Source organism: Quercus lobata, chromosome 3 (genome assembly GCF_001633185.2).
Source record: "Quercus lobata isolate SW786 chromosome 3, ValleyOak3.0 Primary Assembly, whole genome shotgun sequence".
Lineage (NCBI taxonomy): Eukaryota > Viridiplantae > Streptophyta > Magnoliopsida > Fagales > Fagaceae > Quercus > Quercus lobata.
In genome coordinates this window covers 61885599-61909970 of record NC_044906.1, presented here as the reverse complement: position 1 = coordinate 61909970, position 24372 = coordinate 61885599, and the positions used below count along the sequence as shown (strand labels likewise).

The following is a 24372-nucleotide window of genomic DNA, read 5'->3' as shown; positions in this document are numbered from 1 at the left end:
ATGTTTAATAACTCAAATTAACATCAATAACACCACTACAATCCATTAATTCCATACGGAAGCACAAGTTTCGTAATAGTTTCTTGGGATGGTAGCTATTAGCAAATTTTGTAATTTTGTTTGGGAATGTGGGGACCATCACAATATCTGTGATCATTTCTATTCTCCTTCTTCAACAGACAAAGGAGTTTTTGTTACATGCAAAATTTTATGAGAATAGAATTTTACTTTGGGAGTCAAATCACATGTTGCTTTTTGGATGCTTTGGGTTTCTCTAGAACTTTTTTTGCTTTTTTCAAAAATAAAATTCTTTTCTTTTCTTTTGATCTTCTAATGGAGCCCCACTTTTTTTGGTTGGATACATGATGGGGTGGGATCAGCGAAAAGTTGTTCAAGGGAGCCTTGTTATGAAGAGCTATTATTTCAAACGTTGACAAAAGATGGTGCTAGTGGGGTTCACAGAGTGTGTTCCCCATATCTTATGATGGCATTTCACGTAGTGTAACATTTTCTTTTAGGACCTAAATCCAATCGAAAAAAGATGACCTTTTAAGAAAGGCCACACCACAGTTCTTGCACTTGTAACGGTAAATAAGAATAAAACTATACCACTTCCTTTGTGCATTGGATTAGGGAAATGATTGGGCAAAATGGTGTATGGTTCTTTTGGCAATATCTTTCCCTGTTCAATGAGAAAATTTTCTTTTTCTATTGTTTTTTCACCCCCAACTTTAATCGACTTCCTTAATACATGATTTTAAGTTGTGGGGCATATGAGAGATAAAGGGAGGGTCTAATAATAAGAATAGAAACTGGGTTTGAGAGGAGTTGGTCACTCACATGCCAAATCCTTCAGAATCAGATACTGGAGCTAAGCAAAAGTGACAGAAAGTAAGCTATAAAGTCAGAGTCATATATTGGTAGTTGGTAAATGTGAGATCATAATAAATACCGACTCCGCAAGACCCGCTCACACGGGCTCTCTATAGAAAGTCATGCTTTTTTAAATGTAACCATCCTTATCAAGCCGATGTAATTATGCAATATTATGCCTCCACAGTCCACACAGTCACAGAGAGAGAGAGAGAGTCACAGTATCGAACAGTGAAACTTGGCATTCATCGATTGATTTAAGGGTGGTATCCAAGGCATTAACAGAAGCTACATCGCTTTCATGAGTTTCCCCATCTGGGTTTCAAAAAAATAAGATAGGAGGTTCCTTTTTTCGCTATTCATGAATCATGAGTGTTGCAAAGCTCAGCGTCGTTTAGGTCAAATCTATGATCTTTCCCAGCCAAAAATAAAAAGGTTAACCTGTGGTCTAATGCGAAAACCAATGAAAGACTTATCATTAAAATAGAACGTTTTTTTATTTTTTATTTTTTATTTATGACCATTTATTATTATTATTATATCACAGCCAAAGTTCCGTAATAACTGGCATGCATCGATGGATGAAAAGGTTTGACTGTGTGTATATATATGATTGCTAGAGCTTCGCTAAATTTGACCGGTGATCAAATATGAACTTTGAGATGACTTTTCGCCAGTTGGACAACCGAAGAGAGTTGAAAAATCAGAGGATGACAAGACCAACTCTCACAATAACGTTTATGTTAGTTAAATTGTCCTCAAAGGAAGAAGAAAAAAACGCCAAATTGTCACCTAAACAAATAGTTAGAATAGAAATAATCATCTTAATAGCTAGAGTCAAGAAAATTCACAATATACCAAACAAACAAAGCTGATCTTTCCCTATCACTAAAAATAAAATAAAAATATTAGAAGCTGATATTTCACTGATATTGATGAAGAAATATTACATAAAAATCATATTGAAATATACTAATCACTGTTTAAAGTCAAGAGACTTGGATCTCAAACAATAAGGCTTTGTGAGTAAATTCAAACTACAAAATAACAACAGCACCTCAAGTACTCAATATGACACATGAGCTCCCTCCAATCTGTGCCTCTAGGGCAAAAATTCAATTACAAGAATCCCTAACAGGAATATAATGTAATAATGTACACAGAACACCTACAAGAGGAAGAAAATTTTAAAAGGGAAAAAAGAAAAGAAAAGAAAAAAAAAAGAAGTGAAAGTGTAAAAGCCTTCGGACATATTCCAAACTAAAGCAAAATCAGTCCAAAATGCTATAAATCATACCACCCCATGCAGCAAGAAAGATCGGTGATAGTGCACTACCATCTTTAACACATCCAAAGGACAACCAACCTCACAAACCACGAGGGAAATTGCTAATTTGTCCTTCCTCCAATACATCTTTGTTGTTGATCTTGTAAGCTATTCTTATTCGCATGACAAGAGATTTCTGAAAATGAAATGAATTTTGTAACTATCTAGTATCTCACCCAAAAGAAAGAAAAAAAGGTCATAAAATTTCTGTCATGATTCAGCCGAACAACATAAGCCATAGGTTCCTGGACTACATAAAAAAGGTCATGTATCCAACACCAAGTAGTAGGGAATGTCTTTTTTGAGTAGAGCTTACTAAATTATATAAACAAATACTTACAACTCTTCCAGAAAATTACCGTAAAGCAATAAGGACCTACTTTATTAATTCATCTCAAACATTACATGACAGGTTGGCATTTACATCACAAATTTAGTCAATTTACAAGTTGAAATGACATATTCAAAGCTGCCTCAGAAAAAAAAAAGGCCCTGTTAGAGAGTGGTTTTATTTAAAAAAAAAAAAAATGATTTCCTTATCACCAGTCACAAATTTCACTAACATTGTTGGTTGTTTTGTCTTCTTTGGTAAACCACAAACTATAATGTGAATTTTATAATTGTGGCCAATTTTCGGTATATTTTCTGTTAAACATATAAACCCACAGTACAATTATTTACTTTGATGGTATCTACATCCAAGAAGCACCTATGATGAGACAACATAAATGATAAAAGTAAGACTTCAAGTTTTAGTAAGTTGTTAATCTAGATGATAATGAAGTAAAAAACTCCACTTCATCCATTAAAACAAATAGAAAACAACAGCCATCATGAATCACTGTACCAGTAGATCTAATTAGGCCCTTAAATGCCTGCCTCTTATACATTGACTCAGCTCCTAACAATCTCTCTAAATCAGTGAAGTACAAATCAACCAGTAGATCTAATTAGCTCTTAACCTCTTGTTCAAATATCCTTGTACTCAAGGAAGCTTAAATATTGAATAAAAGAAATTATTTCATTTAAGGATAGAAATGATCACCAAGATTTTTATTGATCGTTGAAGCACTATTTTTGTTTTAGTGAACCACTTTGATAACAAATGCACAAACACTTTTATTTATTTATTTATTTTTTTAAATTTTTAAATCTAAAAAACTAGAGAATGGTTAAGAAAATAGTAGGTTATTCAGACAGCAAACTGAAGAATAATATTCATTGTCATGTAGTCCAGGTTCTAGACTTGCAAATACCTTTCCATGTTGGCTGTTGGTAACTCTCAAATTTTGTGTGATAGACCCATTACCAGTTGCAGGGAGAGTATTGCTGCTAGCGGGATCAAGGTGCAGTTGAAGAAACTGTGAATTTAAAATGACAAATGTCAGGACTACATCTCGAAGGAAACATGGAGAAAATAGACCTAAATCAACCAGAGAACATGAGTTATGGATCTACATTGACAGACAACAATATCACAAAAGAAAACAAAAGGCTGCATGAGAATTGATTTAAAAAAGCAAGCAAAATATCTCTAAAAGAGGGTGGGAAAGTCCAATGATAAGTTGACACATATCAAAAAAATAGTATAACACAAAATATTTTATAGCCTGTTATCTGGTCCTACCTTTGGAACTGCTGCCTGGAAAATAAAATCTGAATAGACACTTGGTGACAAATTTGTAAAAGTAGCCTGGATCGATGTTGTTTGTGGGTTTCCAGGAGGCTTAGAGAAGTCAAACGTTATTCTCAAGGCGCCGCTCTCAAATGCAACAACAGATGGATAAACTGAACCATTGTTTTCTGTTCAAGAAAAAGGCTGTCACTACTTTTGACAAAAACTATATTTTCCTAAAAAAGAACTCCAAGTGAGACCAAATTTTACCAGGCTTTGGTGGATTGGAGACAAAGCCATCCAACAAATCCATCATAGGAGCAGCTGCTACAGGAGTAGTGGCTTGTCCAGAAAGTGAAGATGGCAATGCAAGTTCCTCCAATGATGCAACTGGAGATTTGTTATGTTGAATGCTAGATAATACATCAGGTGGGGATGAACTACTTTGAACAGGAGGTGTTTCAATAGACAAAAGATCCAGTAGAACATCTGTGCCGGTTTTTGAAGCCTGATTTGTACCTGAAATTGCAGAAAGATAAATTCCTGGCAGATAAGGTGTGTATTCTCACATGCACACAAATGCATACGTTTGTCTGTATATATCTATATCCTTATACAACAGAAGACCATTATAAGTCAAATTAAGAAACAGAGCACAAATAGAAACTTTAAGTCACATTTAAGATGCAGACTCTGCAAGAGGATCCTACACAAATTTTCTCTTGCCTTCTTGTTTAAGTAAAAAAGAAATTATTTTTACAGAAAAACAAATATACATTGTGTGATCACAAGCATGGTGCCAGTAAATTCTCTGGTACAATCTAGTATTCTTGTTTCAAATGTTCTCATATGGAGAAAAGACTGAAGAACTTAAATAATTATGAAAACAACCTAGTCATTGAAATTGGAATTGACCAAACATAATGCTTTCCAAGAAACAAAGGTTTGTTAAAGATTCTAGAAAATTTCACAGGCAACAACCTATTATATAATCTAAATGTTTATACACAATATTAACTTTCCTAACTTATCCTTTACTTTAGATAAAAAGTCAATGCCCCTCTTTCACAGTAGTTTACGTTAAGGACAGTAGTTTTGGAAACATATCTTTATATTTGAAAGACGAAGCATAAAATGATATTCCGTCAAAAAGTTGGATTTTTCTAAACATGAACAAAATTTGGAACAGAGGGAGCAGTATTTATAATTATATTTAACATAATATTCCGTTATATATTATTTTTTTCAGGTAGATGAGTGGGCATGGTTCAGAGTCCACTCAAATCTGACCAATAGGAACTGGGTTAAACCTTGGCTAATGCCCCAGAATGATCATCAACAATGGGCCTCCAGAAATGATACATCAAAGGACATCACTTCATCATGCATAAAGGAAAATTTTACAGATCTTGGAAAATACTGACTTCTACCCTAATGCTTTGAAGGCCAAAAGGTTTATAAGAATAAGCATATGGTCAAAGCCGAGAGAGAGAGAGAGAGCAAATGCTTAGAAAAATAGAATAATTCAATAATGACAAATTATGCCATAATACATTCCAATACTAACCAGATTGATTTGATGCTGGCGACAAATCAACACCAAGGAGATCCTGAAGAAAATCACCACCAGAAGAGCTAGGTGCAGGAGCGTCATCTAAACTTAGATCAAGTAAATCTACAAGAGGAGCCGCAGAAGGTTTAGCAACTCCATTTGGAAGATTAAGTGACGCGCCACTGGAAGTTGAAACTGTTGCTGGCATTGAACCAGCCCTCCTTCCAATGAAAGTTGCCTCATCCAAAACAGGCATCCTTTCCACCAGTGCAGACCTGCACAAATTCATCTATCTAATACACAAATTTGCTAAATTAAGGGAATCCTTCCCAAGGGAAGGAGGGGTGAAGAAAGTAACTGAAGCACTTAATGATTTAAATCCCAAAAACATTAGACTGCATACCTAATATTCTGATGCTTCTGAATAATGGAATTGAATTCGATGGATCTCTGCTGCAATTCAAGCACAAGGTTTCCTCTGTTTTGAACGATGATATCTTGGATCCTCCTATAGACATTATTTAGAGAACAATCACACTTCCACACCATAAGATGATTTCCTAACAGATCCACAAATCAATAAAAGAAATATTTCACATACATTTCACGTGTGTCTGTACCACACACACATTCAAACATAATCAAATCACAAGACCAACTGCATACCTAGCCAGCAATATGAATAGCTAATAGTTCATATTAAGTTCAGCAACAGAGAGAGAAAACCCAATTCAGCTATGCACACTAGGCATGTTACTAGATTTAAATACCTCTGATAAAACAGTAGGGCACTAGACAAAAATATATCTAAAGTATGGCAGAAAATAAATGTAATTAAAGTGAAAAGAGAATTAGACAATGCATCACGTACTCTGAACAAGAAGGAAAACGGGAAGAGAGCTTTAGCAGAGCAATCAAAGACATTGCTTTTGTGGTGAGGTCTGATGTATGGCGCTTAATAGCAAGTTCTATGATGTCCACAGCATCAGATTCTGTTACCTGTTTTAGATGAACTCCAGTTAAACGGAAGAAAAAAGGATGACAAACTAAAGGGTCTAAACATCCATTTGTTGCACATTGTTACTCAGATGCTGTAGTTACAGGATCAATTTTATACTAAAAGCAGAGGTCACTTGACAGCCTTATTGTGAGTTTTAGCCCACAAGTTTGTCATTAAGCAGATGACCTAGTGGAATCTGGACGACTAATTATACATTGGTCTATGAAACTATTTTACTTATAATTTCAATTTGAACCTGTATAATTACAGAAAACAATAGGGGGACAAGCAAAAGATACTTCAGTTGCTGAAACTTATTGAGAAGAGCCATAAGAAAGAAAAACTGAAACTATTTTGCCCATGTCTCAGCAACATGCTGCATAAGAAAGACAACCCAATCCCTGCCCCCAAAAGGCAAAAATAAACAAAAAGAACAAAGAAAAAAGAATGACTTATTCGAACAACATTGCATAAGACGTGGGTGCTTATTTGTTAAAGGCATTATCTACAGATATGCTTTATCCTACTTTCTAAGTTCTGAAATAAAAAAACTAAGATGACCACTGGAAGTTCATACAAACAAACATATGGAAGAGGTTGAACTCACAGTTATTGGATCCTCTATATCAAGCATTCCAACATTCTTGACCAACATGTCGCCATATTCTCCAATGCACCAAACAGCCACTCGCACAAGACTTTCCTGATGAAAATATTGAAACAATCCCCTCATGAAGAAAAAATGTTATAAATGGTATGTAAGCTTAAATACTCAAGATGATAGAGCTCCATATTGAGCATTTATCCTATCCCCTTTTTTCTTTCCATTTTTGAAAAGTATATTGAGCACTTAACACTCAAAAACCAAAAAAGAAAAGCCAAGTACCTGTTCAACTGATGTTTGGAGTGCTCTGTATAATGCCCTCACAGTATATCCATGGAGGTCAGAAGCATTGCTTATCACAACAATAAGGGCATGCCAGACTTCATCTTTAACAAAATTTCCAGCCTACTAAGCATAGCATAAAGATAAGTACCTCCTAAAAACAAAATATATAATTGAGAATGCTGAGAAAAATACAAATGAAAAGATTAACAGATGTCAGATGTCAGATGTCAGATGTGGAACTTTCTTTACTCTTTTTTTCTTTTGTTGATAGGTAAAGATAAATTTATTAGAAAAACACTACTACATGTACAATGGATGCAAAGAAACCTAAAGAATTATAACAAGGTCATATTATATATAGAAACCCCATGCACGAGACCATGATGGAATTACTATTAGTGAAACCACATGCATGAGACCAATCAAATAAGGAACTAGTAAATGTAGCTGATAATTGAGTCCCTGTACTTTCCGCATTCTCAAATATATGTTGAATGTGTTCCCGTTCATGTCAAACATAAAGAAAATATGTTCCAAATATCCAACAAAAACTTACCAACCCAATTTCTCCTTCCAACAAAAGGTCAATGACCTTTTGTAGCAGAGACAGACCCATTATTATATATTTCATTTTTGTAGTTGGGCCCCCTTCCAAAACCTCAGGCCCCCTTCTCCCCAATCAACCTAGCTAGCCTAACCCAAATAACAACTATCAAACCCAAAAACTTAACAAAAACAATAAAAACATTCACAATGGTGATTATATTTTAGCAAAAAAAAAAATATATATATATATATATATATTTTTTACCACGAAAGAACCAAAAAATCATGCGTTATTAGAGAAACTAAAGCTAAATTTTTTACAACTACAGTAAACTGGTATAAATACTAGTTGATTGTAACAAGTTGTTAAAAATAGAGTACAATATTTTATTAAGATTATATCTCTTCCTTCAATTAAAAAACTCAAATTCTCTCTCTTCCTTTATTATTTTAAATGAAAAGATAAAAAAATAGAACATTTAATATTGGGTGTATTGTAAAGTGAGGTGGCAAAGTAAATAAAGTAGCTTTTTGAGGTGCTAAAAGCTAAAAATTTTAACACCACCACTGTGAATGTTCTAACTTCAGCAAAAAAAATCCTAATCAGCCTAGTATTAAATAAAACCATTATTTTTTTTTTTTTTTTGTTTTTGTTAGTAAATGATTGTATCTTAATGTATTTAGAAACAACGATTTTGTGTAATTTTTAATACTATATGGATGCTTGGAGTTTTTTTTTTTCTTTATACTCCAGCCCCTGCTAGCTTAAAATCTTGGATCCATCCCTGTTGTAGTAACACCCAATAACACCCACTGAATCCCAAAGGATCTAAAAACAAAGCTCCACATATCAAATGCAACAGTGCAATATAGAAATATACGATTCATCATCTCCCCACTACATTGGCACATACAACACCAGCCTACTAATGTAGGTTCTCCCAAGTGAGGTTCTTCCCCCATGCTGCCATCCAAACAAAGAAGGAAATTCACCATGGGGCCTTTAACACCCCAAAAGCCTTTCCAAGGGAGAGTACCGCACATGAGCCCCTTAGATCTGTATAGAAAGAACGAAGATCAAATTCCCCACTCCTCCTCAACCTCCACCTCATTCTATCACAAGCACAAACCTCTATATGAGGAATATTAGAATAAAGAGGATGGAGAAACAAGGCTACCAATTCTAATTCCCAATCATTCAAGACCTGCCCAAATCCTCCTCTTCCCCTCAGTCAGTCTCACCAATAAGGACTCCATTAATGCTTCTCTATTTGTGAAGCAATCATACAAGTGAGAAAAGCCACCCGACCACCCACCCAAAAGCGATTTGCAGATGGATTCTCTCGACCCTTCAATCGACAACTAGTGAAGGCATCCTTCACCCAAAAGAGTCAGTTCGAATGACAAGTTGACCCCAAACCCAAGCCCAACCGACCAGTGATCACCCCTAATCCACATTACACAAAGCAGCAACTATAACTTATGAAGGGCAAGTAATCGCAGAAGGTTAAAAGAGAAAATGGTAGCCCATAACTTAATAGTACATATGACCCTAAGTGGAAGCAAAGTCACACAATAACATTGGTCTAATTATTCTCCAAACAGTTCATTAATACCTTCATAGAATTATAAATACAGTTGTTAAAATAATAATTAAATTAATAGTTAAATGACTAAATTCATCATTTCCTAACATTGACCTTTTGGGAAAATTGGTAATTTATCATAGTATCAAAATAGGTGATCTTGAAAGTTCTACCTTCCATTTAAAAAGTTATAAATCTCACGTGATGGGCCCCACTTATTAAAAGGAAGTTTGGGCCCACACTTGAGGGGGGTGTTAGAATAATGGTTAAATGATTAGCCAAGAGCCTTGTAACTCAACTAGCATCTCTTGGTATTTCCAACAGAGACATCCAGGGTTCAAATCCCCCATCCCCCAACTATCGAATAATTTTATTAAAAAAACAATTAAATTCATTATTTCCTAACAGCCTAAGCTTTTAGAAAACTCAATAATTTATCAACAGTCAAATATCATTAAATCAAAATGGGGTTTAGATATTTATTGATACAGCAGAAATCAACCTTGGGTAGTGACTAGTGACACAGACTCATCAACATGATGAAATTTTCCAGCAAAACATCAAAGCATAAAATATATTAAAATAGACAAAGAGTATGTTATTAAGATGCATACCTCAGAGAGAACCTTGAGCATCTGATCAATGTACCATATCTTCTCTGGTGAAAACCTAAAGCACCAAAAAGTGAATGTTAACTGACTATACATTGCAGGATGAAATTCCAATTAATTAATGAAGTGGACCATGCTCAACTAATCCAACTGTATGGATCCATATCATGACCCAAAAATGGAGTATGAACACGTGCACATACAAAATTGCATACATATATAACTACACGGAAGCATATATATAAGCATACAGATACCCCACAAAAACAAGATTAAAATAATTTTGGATTAGTAATCAATTTTATTGAAAGAGAGACTCTTCCATGTAAAACCACCCCCCACATCAATTTTATTGAAAGAGAGACTCTTCCATGTAAAACCACCCCCCCCCCCCCCCCAAAAAAAAAAACCAACCAAAAAAAAAAAAACTGAACCGGATACCTATGTTGAAAAACATCAGTCCCAAATAGTAAGCTATTAGAAAGTGGGCCAACAACAAATATCAAGCTCCCCCTTTTATGTAGGCCCACCAAATAACAACTAACTGGCCACTTGGGCATTACAAGTGCAAAATAGAAGAAATTAAAAGAATGGAGATCATCAAGACTTGAAGTGAGGACCTTTTAGATAAACAAGGCTCTGATACCATCTTAGAAACATCAATCCCAAAAGCAAAAGCAATTAGGAAGTGCAAAAGCTCACAAAAACATAAACACTAGTAATCTAAAAACAATAAGGAGACTGATTTACTTCCCCCTCCTTGCAGAACTGCCTTGCTTGGATGGAGAATCAGCTGCTTAAGTTGCTTCAAAAGTAAAGGATATATAATGGTATTGGCGACTGCAAGATTTGATAAGTGAACAACTACATCTAGAGGCTACAGATATTACCATATGAATGCAAGTCCTACTCTTACCACTAGTAGCAGCGTAACTTTTGTTTTTTCTTTTAGAATCAATATTCATGTTTGTTACAAATCATACAGCAGATACGAGGAAAACATTATCTGGCATCTCAAAGGAAGATAGAAAAAAAAGGAAGAAGACTTTAATTTTAAATTCTTGTCTCAATAATTTTAAATTCACTTGACCGCGTAACTTACTTTGCAATTAAGGAGCAAATTTTCGCAGTAAGGTCTCCCTTGAATTCCTGATCACTTACTTCCAGATAATCAATCAGCTCTTTTGTTAAAGGTTTCACATTGCTCTCATTTATTAGAAGATAAACAAGTTCAAGAGCCCTTTTCCTAATTGAAGCATCTGAATCCTGAAAGGGGAACGATCAAATGACATAGTACACTAGAAGACTCAGTTTTTGTCAGTAACAGTACAGAAGAGTCAAACGACAAGGAAATGCATCAATTCTACACTGCATTTTCAATCCAAAGTCACAATATTTATGAGAGCAAAGTCAAAAATAATGCTTAAGACAGTAATATTTTCTGCTCAGCAAGTGCACAGGAAGAGGATTGAATCACATTCCCCTAGAGCAGCGGCACCTAGACAACTAGAATATCATGGGCAAAAAGACTACATAAAAAGCAATTGTGTAAATTTCAATCATGAAGAAAAAGAAAGAAGAAGGTTGCAACAATATATCAACAACTTTTTGTTTTTTTTTTTATTGCTAAAGTAAATGGTGCGGGAGGGGGAAGGTGGGGTTTGAACCCCAGACATGGGGCACCACAAAGGATGCCAATACAGCTAGGCTAATGCTCGAACCCAACTTTTTCATTAATATCAAGCAAAAAAACATAAGTAGCCCATGTAATACCTTAACACATTCCAAGATTGTTGCCCGATGCCTCTGCACTGCTTGAGCATCTACGGTTATAGCCTTCATCAGCATGTTTAGTGCAACATATCTGAAAAACAAAAGTTTTACTTTTACAATATAGCGCAGTAAGTAGTTGACAGAGGGATGGAGAAGAGGACAAAGCATCTGGAATATTAAGCAAAGAAAATAATTTCTTTCAAGGACTAAAACAACTACTGGCTCGAAGAATAATAGAATATAATTTAGTCTCAGCTTTCAAAAATGCCAGGATAATAAAACCAAAAAAAAAAAAAAACAAAACAAGAGTCTGCACAGAGTCAATGGACAGCTTATGACACACTTACCCAAAATGGCTTATAAGACAAACAGTGAAGAACTTTTAGGTGGTCAGAAATTTCAAAGAGAGAATTGCCAGATACTAACGCAGTCGAGTAGACCTTGGTGACTGCCTAAGCAGTAATTGAAGCCGGAAAAAGGGATACATACTCTCTACAAATACATCTAATGTCAATTCTGTTATTTTTTAGGGATGTAATATCCTCTGACATAGATTAATTGTCATCTATAGATATTTGTTTAGTGCTTGTAGAGACAACTAAATTATTTCCAGCAAGTTATAGTAGAACAGGAATTATATACTGGATAGGAATTGACATCTTTGCTAGATTTTTCATTTTCTTGACTTTCAAACGGACAACCCACATCTTCCTTCTAGTTCATATGCATATGAGAGGCACATAATAGGCGATCTCCTTGAGTAATTGGAGGGGAGAGATTTAGGATGTCAAGGATCACCTTCATTGTAAAACTTGCAATTACCATTTGATAAAAAACATAAGACCATCACACTAGCATGAATTTCTACAACCTCAAACAATGGTTTAAATTACTAATCAGCTACCCATGACTTTTATGTGCATAATGTTTATGTGAAAGAATACATTGGTAAATAATAGATCCCACAACTCGTTTAGAGACATCAACATACCTAAGATCCTAGCTAGAGTGGCACTTTTCATTTGAATGGCGGCTTCAGGGAGAATCCATACCATCACACTAGCATGAATTTCTACAACCTCAAACAATGGTTTAAATTACTAATCAGCTACCCATGACTTTTATGTGCATAATGTTTATGTGAAAGAATACATTGGTAAATAATAGATCCCACAACTCGTTTAGAGACATCAACATACCTAAGATCCTAGCTAGAGTGGCACTTTTCATTTGAATGGCGGCTTCAGGGAGAATCCTTACTATAGAATATCTTAGGAAGCACCGTATCTTTGTGGTTGATTGGTCTTGTGTGTGAAGAAGAGTGAGGAGACAACTGATCACTTGCTTTTCATTGTGAGTTTGCTAGGGCACTTTGGTTCTTGTTTTTTAGCCTTTTCAGTATTCAGTGGGTAATGCCTAGCAATGTAATTGGTTTACTAGCTTGTTGAAAAGCTCTCATTGGTAGACACTATAGAATATCTTAGGAAGCACTGATCACTTCAGTGATTTGCTAGTGGTCCTTGGTAGCCTTTTCAGTATTCAGTGGGTAATGCCTAGCAATGTAATTAGTTTACAAGCTTGTTGAAAAGCTCTCTTTGGTAGACATCGTAGCCTAGGCATTTGGAATGCGATCCCTCATTGCCTCAGGAAAGCAATGCTTGGTGTTTTGAAGGTCAAGAAAGCTTGGTTTAGTCCACATTTCTTAGACCCTTATATGAGTGGTCATCAGCATCAGGACATCTTTCCTTCTTTTTTTGTAGCCCAAGTACATAGGAAGTATTAAATAGGTACACCAACAATTAAGCTCTAATCAAATCTAATAAATTTGAAAATGAATATAATTCTGACACTATCATTCATTCAAACAAGGATCTAAGAAACAACAATTGAAGATCTAAAATTGGTAGTTCACAATTCCTAAGCTTCCAGCATTCCTCTCTCCAAACGTACCTTATTAAATAATGAGGAATCACCTTCTAGATTCCTACATTCAGAAGTCATCCAAAACAGCCTCGCTAACAAGCTAACAAAACTGTTAAATCTATTACCTTTATAGGCATAACCCACTTAGCTCCAAAGATGTTGAAAAACATAGCCCATGACTCTAGAAATAGAACAATGAAGAAGTACATGATCAACTGTTCTTTATATATATATATATATATATATATATAAGAGTAAACGATTAGCTGTCTTCCCACTCCTTTTTTTTAATATGTAATGATCAATTGTCTTCCCACTCCTTTTACACATACAACACCATTCTACCACAATAATATTCCTTTTTTTCAAGTTGTTAATTGTAAAAATTCTCCCCAAAGCTGCTGTCCACAAGAAGAATGCAACTCTTTTTGGGAGCTTAGGCTTCCAAATGTCTTTCCAGGGAACATCACATCTCCATTTGGAACTAATACTCAGAAATAGTATTCTCCTAATGCGTACCTTTTCTAATTTATTTGAAATGATAGATGTTTGTAATTTTAGATAATAATTGTGGTGTATCTCTTGTATACTTCTCATGTATATGGGTTTTTGCATATTTTAGGAGCATTCGCATCAGCTCGTGCAAAAATTCATTTCTACTTTAGCATAAGAACATTTTTTTTTTTTCTATTTTACATACTTCTCAAAATACTCCACATCATATTATTTATTTACACTACATTTCATTAAAATATCAATTTTTCTTGAATTTTTTTTTAATTTTTTCTCTTTCTTCACATATAACAACCACTATTCACTCTCTTCTTTCATCCTCAAGATACTTAAAGAAATAATAAAAAACTAAATGCAAAATAAATAGTGTCAGTGTAAATTTACATAGTTACTATAGCAAACTTGTTAATTTACACAATTAAACACTAACGGATGTGGGTCATTTTTATGCAAAAAATGTGTAAATTTTACACTTTTTTCTATTATACACCGACTGATATGAGCGACCTAATGAATTCTTTACTTATACTTTAAAAATAACATATAAATATATATATATATACATCTTTAAAATTTTAAATTAAAATTTTATAAAAAATCAGGATCAGATAATACATAATATGAAAAAGAAAAAGATACATACGTTAGTGGCAAAAAAAATCAGGTAAAACCTGAAAACAAATTTTTTTTTAAGTACTTTTTTTTTTTTGGTTGATAAATTCATGATTTGAAATTTGTTTCTGAAAACTAAAATAAACAGACCATAATCTATAATTGTCCACAAAGGTAGCCCAGGTTAAAATATGAGAGAAAACCTGATATTGTTGTCACGATTTGACAAGAATCTTCCCAAGATATTGATCGCAAGCACACGTAAGCCACCATTATCTTCAATGCTCATGATAGTTTCAACGCATTCATATAGAATTGCATTGCCAGCATTCTTGTTTGACTCAGTTTTCGTTGCCACCTAGGAAAAATATGCCACGTTAAACAATAAAGATAAAAGAGAAAACTTTATCATATTTTGTCAAGTCATGATGAAGCTAGATGAGTTTCAAGAATAATGCACAATTGCAACTGTCCAAAAGGGTTTAATGTAAAAGCAACAAATCTCGTAAATCCACTTTGACAAGGTTACAAGGAATCACAACAAAGGGGTCCTTCAAATTATATGACTGGAATCAAAGAATTAGATTTAGGGATAGAAATAAAATTATAGCACGCAAAATTTACACGTGGAAGGAGGGCACAATTGCAAGGTTTTGAAGACATATGTTGCACCTTTTTTTGCCCCTTTTTTGGGTCAAAGACATGCTTAGCATTTAATTCTGCATAGTCATCTAATCCTAATCAGTCAACTCAACATAAACATACATAGATACATTTACATTCGTAGACGCATGATACAGGTGACATAAGCATACAATCTTAAACATGGTCTTAGAAAAACTGGAGTTTATGGACCCAGTCATTACTCACTGTCTGTATAAAAGAAACTTAAAAAGAAAAAGAAATCCTATGAATTTTTTTTTTTTTTGATAAATAAGAAATCCTATGAAAATTTCTAATAGATAACTCACTCATCCATAAAAGATTTAACTCCTAACTTTTTCACCCCATGTTTTATGAAGAGAAGATGCCAATTGATCCAAAAACCATCAGATAAAAAAGTCCAATTAAACATCATGAATAAATTTTCCAAAGTACTGTATAAAATAAAAGCCTACTTTATGCCAACTCTCTTGTAAAATCCTCATCTCTAAACAACCGATATACATTAAGAAAATCCATTTTGGTCCCCAACCAACTGTGCTTCCCTAGGGGGTCAATCTCAAGTACTATTTCTATTCTAATTATAATCATACATGTCCTACTTTTCTTAGGATCCATTTATTCTAAAGCATCTCCTTCTTGTTCTAACATTCTCCCATCAATGACAGGTTGACAACTACACTATCAACAAACATACATGCCACCATGAAACCAAAATGGAAGCCCAGACAAGCATGCATAACTAAAGCAAAAATGACATGGCATCAGATTGACCTCATTTGTAAAGTCCTATTTTGCAGATTTCCTACCTCATCCCTTCCTAAACATGAAATTTAATTTCATCATAATCACAAGCCTACCCTATACACGTTGAAGCCTTAATTTCCTTTCAACCCCTTTAGATCTCCAATAAGTTATAGAAGATATTCAAATGAAGGCCAAACGCTCCTAAGAGTCTAAGACTGCTGAGGCAAAGGCATCACAAATGACCCCCCACAACCACTAAATCCTTCATGTTCAAAATCACGATCAACCACCCAAAGGACCTTAGCCTCTAGCATAACCACAGAATATTCTTCCTTCTTAGCTATACTTACATTATGATTCTGTAATTTGGCATCTTATACGGCTTTGCCTGCTTTCTACCAACAAAACACCATCTCAAAAATTGCGTAGTTTTACCTTTTTTAAGAAAAAAAATTGAAGATCCAAATCTACTGTAGGCAAAAATTTAGTGTATCATCTTTAACATAATATCTACTACCCATAAAATACAAACTCACAAAACATACCGATTGGTGAGGTAAACAATACTGCAACGCAAATTGTCAATAATCTGTAAATCTTGACTGATAGTTTTTTTTTAATGATAGCATGAGATAAAATTTAAGTGACAACTTACCTGAGCAAGTATGTCATTCATCAAGTCACTGGCATCTGCATCTCCTTGGCCTAACACACGCAAGAGCTTAAGCAATCTGATATGGAGGAAAGGGTCGGTGATGCCAGCAATGTCATACTCAGGTGCATATGGACTGTTTGCGACATCCTTGAGTGTTTTAACCAAACCCTCTGTGCATTTCTACAATAATGGTATAAACCATTTCTTGTTACAATAAACAAACAATCTGAATAAAATTTCTGTAAAATAAAACCATAAAATATTAAAACCTGCATTCCTAAAATATACAAACCAAATTCACAATAAGGATTTAACGTGTAGCACCTTGTGCATAAATTCAGAGTGTCATATAATGAATGGTAACATCAGGTCATCAAGAAAAACAAATACATATAGAAGAGACAATGGTTTCTCAACCATGCATTATGTATTCCAAAACACAGCACTTTTAATCTTGCTCAAGGACTATAATACGTGAAATTATCCAGATATGTATTCCAGCATGGATTATCCAATAAGAATGAAAACAGCAGCTACTCATGTAGTGAAATAAAATAAAATAAAATAAAAAACTCAAAAAACAAAACTTTACAATTGCGCATTAAATCATGTGCCACACAGAATGCTTCTGTCCTATTAACAGTAAGGAGAAACATATTGGCTGGGCCATGGTCAAGTTACCTCTCTGAAATATTCAAGGGCATCCGCACTGGCTTTGCATAGATCTGTACAAAGTTGAACTCCAGTTATTAAAACTCCATGGTGCTTTTCTTTAAGTAAGGCTGCAGCAGGATTTATAAAATTTTCCGCCAGGTCTGGTACTTTCCTTATAATCCTTATAGCACACAATGCTGCCTATATACAACATGGTGCATAGTCAAGTTTACAAGAACGAAAGATTAAAAATAATCAAGTTGACCAAATAATGATTAGCATCAGATTATCGGACATTGCAAATTAAAGTTCAAATGTAAATGTTTGTCAAGAAACACCAAATATTAAATTGCAACACTTAAAGTAGTTTCTCAACAAATAAAATCACGGTAAGTTGAACACATCTAGGATTGACTAATATGTTGGACTCAACCTTTTACTGAACAAAATGATTGTATCTGGCAGTACACCAGGTTAGCAAAGCTTCTAACAAGAGAAAACCACACACCGTCAGTCTAAAACAATTTGAAAATGGGCCATTTTGATGAAAATTAATTTCATAATTGAAATATGAGGACCAGATTCTTTCACGGTGAGTATTCCATAATCCTACAGAACTAAAATTAAAAAGATGGATTTAGCACAGATATCTAACATGTACTTGTACGAATAAATGGCAATGACTAAGAATTTGCCAGAGACTAAAACAGCAGACTTGCCTTGAGTCACTAAAACAACTTAAGGATACTATATACCTAAAATTTGCCCTCTTTTTCTTTTCTGTTTTGAAATGATTATATGTTGGAAAATTTCTTTCTTAGTTTTAACTTAGTTGAGCTATGTGGAAGGAGTAATATTTGGAATTCAGAAAATTCGCAAACAAACAAGAAATAGACACAAGTTCAGCAGAACTAACATCTCAATCTGCACGAAGAAGTGGAGTTAACCTTGTCAAAAAGCTGAGTATTGTTGCAAATGACTGATTTTCATTTCTTAGTCACAGAATTTACAGAATGCAGATTTTACTACTCCTTGTATTAATACAATCAATATTTAGTTACCATGCTTTAACACAGCCATAAAGTGGGATGATCTTCCTTCCCTTTTTCCATCTATTCCTCACAGGTGAAAGCCAAACTTATGGGTCTAATTCAGACATCTTAGAAACATATTCTCCAGAACATAAAGGGCCCAAAATTAAGGGAAAAAAAAAAAAAAAAAAAAAAAAAAGACTCACTTTTTTCCGTGTATTTGGATCTCGAAATTGCAGCAATCTTTCTACTTCTGGTGCAAGATCACGAGCCATCTCAGCTGAACAAATATTTCCCAAAGCACAAAGGGCAAGTCCCACAATATACTGATTTGAATGATTGAGATCTCTGCACATAGGTTAAGGTCGCACAACACTGTATGGATATTTTTCTTTTTCCCTTTTCTTGTATAAACACCACATCAGTGAAAAAGTCACAATAAAATAAACCTTTAAAAAATAGGTGATAACAATAAAACACAGAAAATTGACTAAACTTAATGTGGGATAATGATAAAACTGAAAGAAAAAATGAGGTTTTTCCAAAAAAAACCCAACAAAAACAACAACAGTTGGATACTGTTTTAGCGAGTTTGTGACCAACATTAGAACTTCTTGTCTTTCATCAAGAAGCAACATAAGGCCAAGATATCCTATTCTTTTCTCTGGAAATTCAGAAGAAGCAATCAACTTCAGGCACTCCATTTGACCAAAATGTGTGGGGTAGCCAAGCATGTGAATGAACATAAGCTTTGCAAGGTTACGGTGCCTATAATCATTATCATTTTCATTAATGGCGGCACGAATAGCGGCACACTCTTTTCTTACAACACCACGCTCCTCTGCTGCAGTTTTGCAGGCACGTATAGCCCGAATCATGTCCCTGCATTAAAATAGGTATATATCACATAACAAAATTTAACATGTTCAAAACCAGTGAGTTAGGTCGATGAAATGTCACCTCTGAAAGAAACTATAGAGACAATAGGTTACGTATTTCTTTGATTGGGGTTATATGAACAAACAGAATGAAGAATTATGCACAAAAAAAAAATCATAAAAACAGAAGTAACCATAAATTAAGCAAATGGAACAAAACAAAAATGGACTTTCCACTTAGCAACTAAAAGTTTAACAAATCGCATTATTCATACCAAAGGATGTAAGTACCCAATCTATCACTTTATAAAATCTTATTTTGTAGAGATTCATACTATCAAAATTATAGGGTTTTAAAATAATTATTGTGTATTCCATTACAAGAAAAATTAAAGAGTCATTTGCTATTGACAATAAATCATTAATAATCTTCTTTGAAAAAAAAAAGTAATAAATAACAACTTTTATTATATTATTACAAAGGTAAAACCACAAGAATGAAAATTTCCCATGTATACATTTTGTTTTTTTTAGTAATTTACAACTCAAGCCACAATTTTGATAAGTGCCACTAACACTCAGCTTTTTCAAAAATCACTTTTTAAGCACTCTTACAAACTCCCTTCTTTTTCAAAAGGACCAATTTCATTGAGCAATTATTAAAGCCTCCACTTTTTTCAAAAAGCACAATTACAAAAAGCTAAACCAAACTCACCCTTTCTTCTCTTTGTTCTAATCTTACATTACTGGATTATTATACCCTTTGTAAGAGTCAATTTGCTTGAAAGATGGCATGTTTTGGCTGGGTTCATATCATATCTACACTACATCGAAGTCCTCCTTACCGCATCCTTAACCCACTGGGAAATGAATTCCCTGAATTACATATTCATGGAACTACAAGCGATATGGCCACTCATTGCCTCTACCTTTTGCTTTTATGAGATACGCTCAAAATGGTAAAATCAGTAAATTATCCACAGGTGATGCATTTGACTGCAAAAGTTATCATAGTCTCACATATACCACACTCAGGTCTGCTGCTCCTGATCATGGGTGACCTATATGTACCAAGCTCAAGGGCTATCCATAATTAAAAACTTAACGAGGTGCAATGGTTCAATTCCAACCAGATCTGTCACCTATATTGTTTTGTTTCATTAAAATACTTAAATATTTCTAATGATCCATTTGGTTGAGTTAAAAAGGAGAAGGCTGGTAAAAGGGGTGGGTGGAGTTTTCTACTCAAGCACACCATAAACCATTCTCCCAAATTGGAAGGAAAAGTGGGTAAAAAATGTGTCTTACAGACTTTACTATTTTACCCCTTTTTTTAGTCACAATTTTTTCTATCCTCTCCTCATGCAAGAAAAGAATAATAGTAAATTTATTAAAATCTCATTTCTATCCTTATACTTTTACACCTTCCCTACATTTACACATGAGGGAAAAGAAGACTAAAACATTTTCTATCCTACCACTTTCCTATCATTCCTACATTTTCTATCCTCTCACTTGTCCATTCTCCAAACCAAAAAGACCCTAAATCTATACATATAGATACAAAGTGCACAAACAGTAATAGCATCAATGTCAATTGACATATTCACTTCTTATGAACAAGATTAATTAAAATAAAATTACTCAAGTGGTCCTGACTCATAGGCCCTAGTGGTTTGAATTCTATTTTAGAGTTTGTTGATTCAATATCTCTTTGAATGTAAAGATTGGCATTTGTGTTATTTAGGAATATTTTGTGTACACACCCTGTGACCTGTGTGCATAAAGTATCTCCTCTTTTTCAATAAAACACTCTTACTTATCAAAAAAATAAGATTAAATGCCATTAAATTAAAAATGAAAGAGTTAGAAAAAGGTAATAGGCAGTCATTCTATTTTTTCGGTTTTTTCTTTGATGGATGCTTGTAATTTGTGCGTTTGATTGTTACTTTTCCCTAGTGTATACTTCCTTTATACTTAGGTGACTCTTTTTTTGATAATCTAATAAAATTTCCTCATTACTTGTCAAAAAAAAAAAAAAAGGAGTTAGAAAAAGGTATAGACTCTTACATGTTTCATCAGAATGGGGAGCCAAACAAAGGACTAACCAGGCCACTTCAGCATTGTAACAAACTAAAACCAGAAGTTCTCAAATAGTAGAAACTTTTGTTTTCCTTTTTTTTTAAACCTTCATCTCTCTCTGCAGCTTGAAAAGTTCTGGATCTAAGACCTAAGCTAATCTTAACCTACCCATTACTACTTGAGCCAAAGGCTCAAAGCCCATATAAGTTGTAGAATTAAGTCACACACGTGACAACCTGATTCTTGCATGGCAATCTAGCAATCATATTGTATGAATCAAAAGATACAAAGATTAACAGTTCCAAATTCAATAATTTAAACCACGTTCTTGTTAAAAAGTGCGACCTCAATGTTCTTGTTAGCTAGGTTAAAAAGGGAAATTCATAACATAAAAGATAGTTTTAATCTTTCCCTCTTTTTTAATAGCTAAAAATAACTTTATTAGAAACAGGAGGAAACTCAAATACACAAGGAGTGTATAGGAACTACTCTTGAATAATTGCAATTCCAAAATATCATCTTCTTTTTTGAAATTAAAGGTTATACTTGCCAATGAGCTTTAGCTCAAATGGAACTTCCTCCTTCCACAAGAATGGCTGGAGAGTGAGGTCATGGGTTCAAAACCCAATATGTACGTGTATAACTTACCCGCCCCAAACAAAAAAAATAAAAATAAAAACCTAAAAGTTAAGCTTCCAAGTGAATGCTTTTTTTTTAATTACTTTTATGGCCAATTTGGATGGAGGGGGTGTAGAGGCTAATTTCCGGCCAACTCTACTTTACTCCCCCGCCCTCCCCCTCAATCCAAATTGGCCATTATGGGAAGATTTAAACTTAAACCCGATTCCAACCAAAACTCAAGGGTGCGACCCAGTATAAATAAATTAGAAAGGGAATAGGATTTAACATGGGTTAAGAATTAAGATTGACTTTCTGTCAGGAATGATATCACACAAGCTGAGTTTGGTGTTAAAATTCAACTTCATACATTCATTTCCTGAAACCACTTTACAGTCCCTCTCTAGAATCATAAGATAGTTCCAGAGACTAGAGAGCATCCACTTCTTTAATCTAAACTAGGAAAAGGCATTGCCCCCAATAATTCCAATTCATTCTCAGTTACTACACATCCAAGTCGTTGTTTTTCAGCATATAAACGAGATCACGCGGCGTCAAGATCACATATACAATGCAAAATCTCGCACATTTCAACATTTGCTTCAACAATTCTTACTAAATATATCAGTCTCTAACTATCCAAAATCAAACAGTTCAAATTACAACGACAAACAATCACAATAAACCGCGATTTTCAACCAAAATCGTCTCGAGTTACGATCAGCTTTAAAATTAATTTTCGATTTGCGCAAACAAAAATTCGATGTGAAATTGATCTGATAGCAAAAGGAATCGGAGCTTTTACCTGAGACGCGTTCCGGAAGAGAAGGGATTCATGATTGGGTCCGTGATGGATGGAGCTCCGGGGAAAAGGTCGGTCGGTCAGATCCGATTGGTGGATTCGGATTCCCCCGAGCTGGATCCGAAACGAAGATCTGAGAGATTTTGGATCTGAGAAAAGAGAGAGAGTGTGTCTCAGTCTCTGCGTTTCAAAGCACTCTTCGTCAATCGGTGATTATATGAGTGCGTTCGCTCGTGTTTTGTATTTTTTTTCCTATGTGAAAGAAAGAAACAAAAATTAATTAAACAAACATTTCTTTTTTATTTTCTTTTTCTTTTTCTACATTTTGATTGTATTACCTGGTGCGGTGAAATGGGGTGGGTGACAGCGGATGCTGATTGGATAGAAAGGGAGTGGAGGACGTGAAAGTTTTGAGTTGTCGTGGAGCAAAGGTTCAATTATATTGGTCCGTGGATAGATCTATCTCACCCAAGGGGAGGATTGAGTCATTTTCCATTTAATAAAGGGCCCTTCGTTACAGACATTTATTTAGTTCTTATGGTTGGGGGTGTATGACTGGCAGTAGTGTAAGTACGGGTAGGATTCTCAAAAAAAAAAAAAAAAAAAAAGGCAATTTTTGCTGACAATTTTGTTATATCACCAAGAAGAAAATATATTAGTTAAGTATGTAGTTAAAATCGGATTGGACCAGTCGGTTGGCGAAAATGGGTAAATACCCGTTAAAAACAAACTATTTAGTTAATAGGATCCGTTTACAAACTATTTATAATTTTAGCAACTCGAGTCTCAGAAACTCGATTTTGGGCCCTTAAATCGACTCTTAAAGGCTCGATTTTCATGGGTTGTTCCTCTCTCATGTGGCACTTTTTCCACGTGGCGCCTACATGAAAATCGAGTCTTAGAGACTCGATTTACATTTAAAATGAAAACAAAAAAAAAGCCACAAGGGCAGCAGGAAATCCACAGCAACGCGTTCATCAGAGAAGAAAGAAAAAAAAAAAAAAAAAAACCAGAGAAGAATGTTCATCAGAGAAGAAAAAACCAGATCGCACCGCGAAGAGAAGAAAGAAAAAAAAAAAAAACCCAGATCGCATCGCGAAGAGAAGAAAGAAAAAAAAAAAAAAACCCAGATCGCGGTGCGACCTGGGTCGCGCGGCGACCTGGGTCTCGCGGCGACCTGGGTCTCGCGGCGCGACCTGGGTCGGCGGCGACCTGGGTCTCGCGGCGCGACCTGGGTCGCGCGGCGACCTGGGTCTCGCGGCGACCTGGGTCTCGCGGCGCGACCTGGGTCGCGCGGCGACCTGGGTCTCGCGGCGCGACCTGGGTCTCGCGGCGCGACCTGGGTCGCGCGGCGACCTGGGTCTCGCGGCGCGACCTGGGTCGCGCGGCGACCTGGGTCTCGCGGTGCGACCTGGGTCGCGC

The 24372-nt window shown here is 34.9% G+C and overlaps 1 protein-coding gene across 2 annotated transcripts; it reads right to left on the bottom strand.

Annotated features, from left to right (window-relative positions):
- Positions 1–1777: 1777 nt before the first annotated feature.
- Positions 1778–23202, bottom strand: LOC115982678 (AP-1 complex subunit gamma-2-like). Of its 2 annotated transcripts, XR_004089700.1 has the most exons (19): positions 22954–23202; positions 19150–19452; positions 18777–18918; positions 17567–17740; positions 16886–17065; positions 15024–15178; positions 11773–11863; positions 11102–11265; positions 10003–10057; positions 7254–7376; positions 6975–7070; positions 6239–6366; positions 5771–5875; positions 5383–5642; positions 4086–4334; positions 3828–4003; positions 3457–3561; positions 2171–2336; positions 1778–2041 (listed from the first exon to the last, which is right to left on the bottom strand). XR_004089700.1 is itself a non-coding variant. In XM_031105353.1 (18 exons), exons 1-18 carry the CDS (start codon positions 22983–22985, stop codon positions 2241–2243), a joined length of 2634 nt encoding a protein of 877 aa, XP_030961213.1. In that variant the 5' UTR covers positions 22986–23202; the 3' UTR covers positions 1778–2240. The 2 variants fall into 2 exon arrangements, 1 of the variants encoding a protein (XP_030961213.1); XM_031105353.1 differs by having other exon boundaries at positions 1778–2336.
- Between the last annotated feature and the right edge of the window lie 1170 nt (positions 23203–24372).

What these genes read in the sequence shown, in the direction of transcription:
- LOC115982678 (XM_031105353.1), bottom strand. Translation starts at nt 22,985, where the DNA reads ATGAATCCCTTCTCTTCCGGAACGCGTCTCAG. An exon ending in GTCACAAACTCGCTAAAACA is followed by an intron (nt 18,919 to 19,149) that starts GTATCCAACTGT and finishes ACCTATGTGCAG; the next exon opens with AGATCTCAATCATTCAAATC. An exon ending in TCCAGGCAGCAGTTCCAAAG is followed by an intron (nt 3,562 to 3,827) that starts GTAGGACCAGAT and finishes TTAAATTCACAG; the next exon opens with TTTCTTCAACTGCACCTTGA.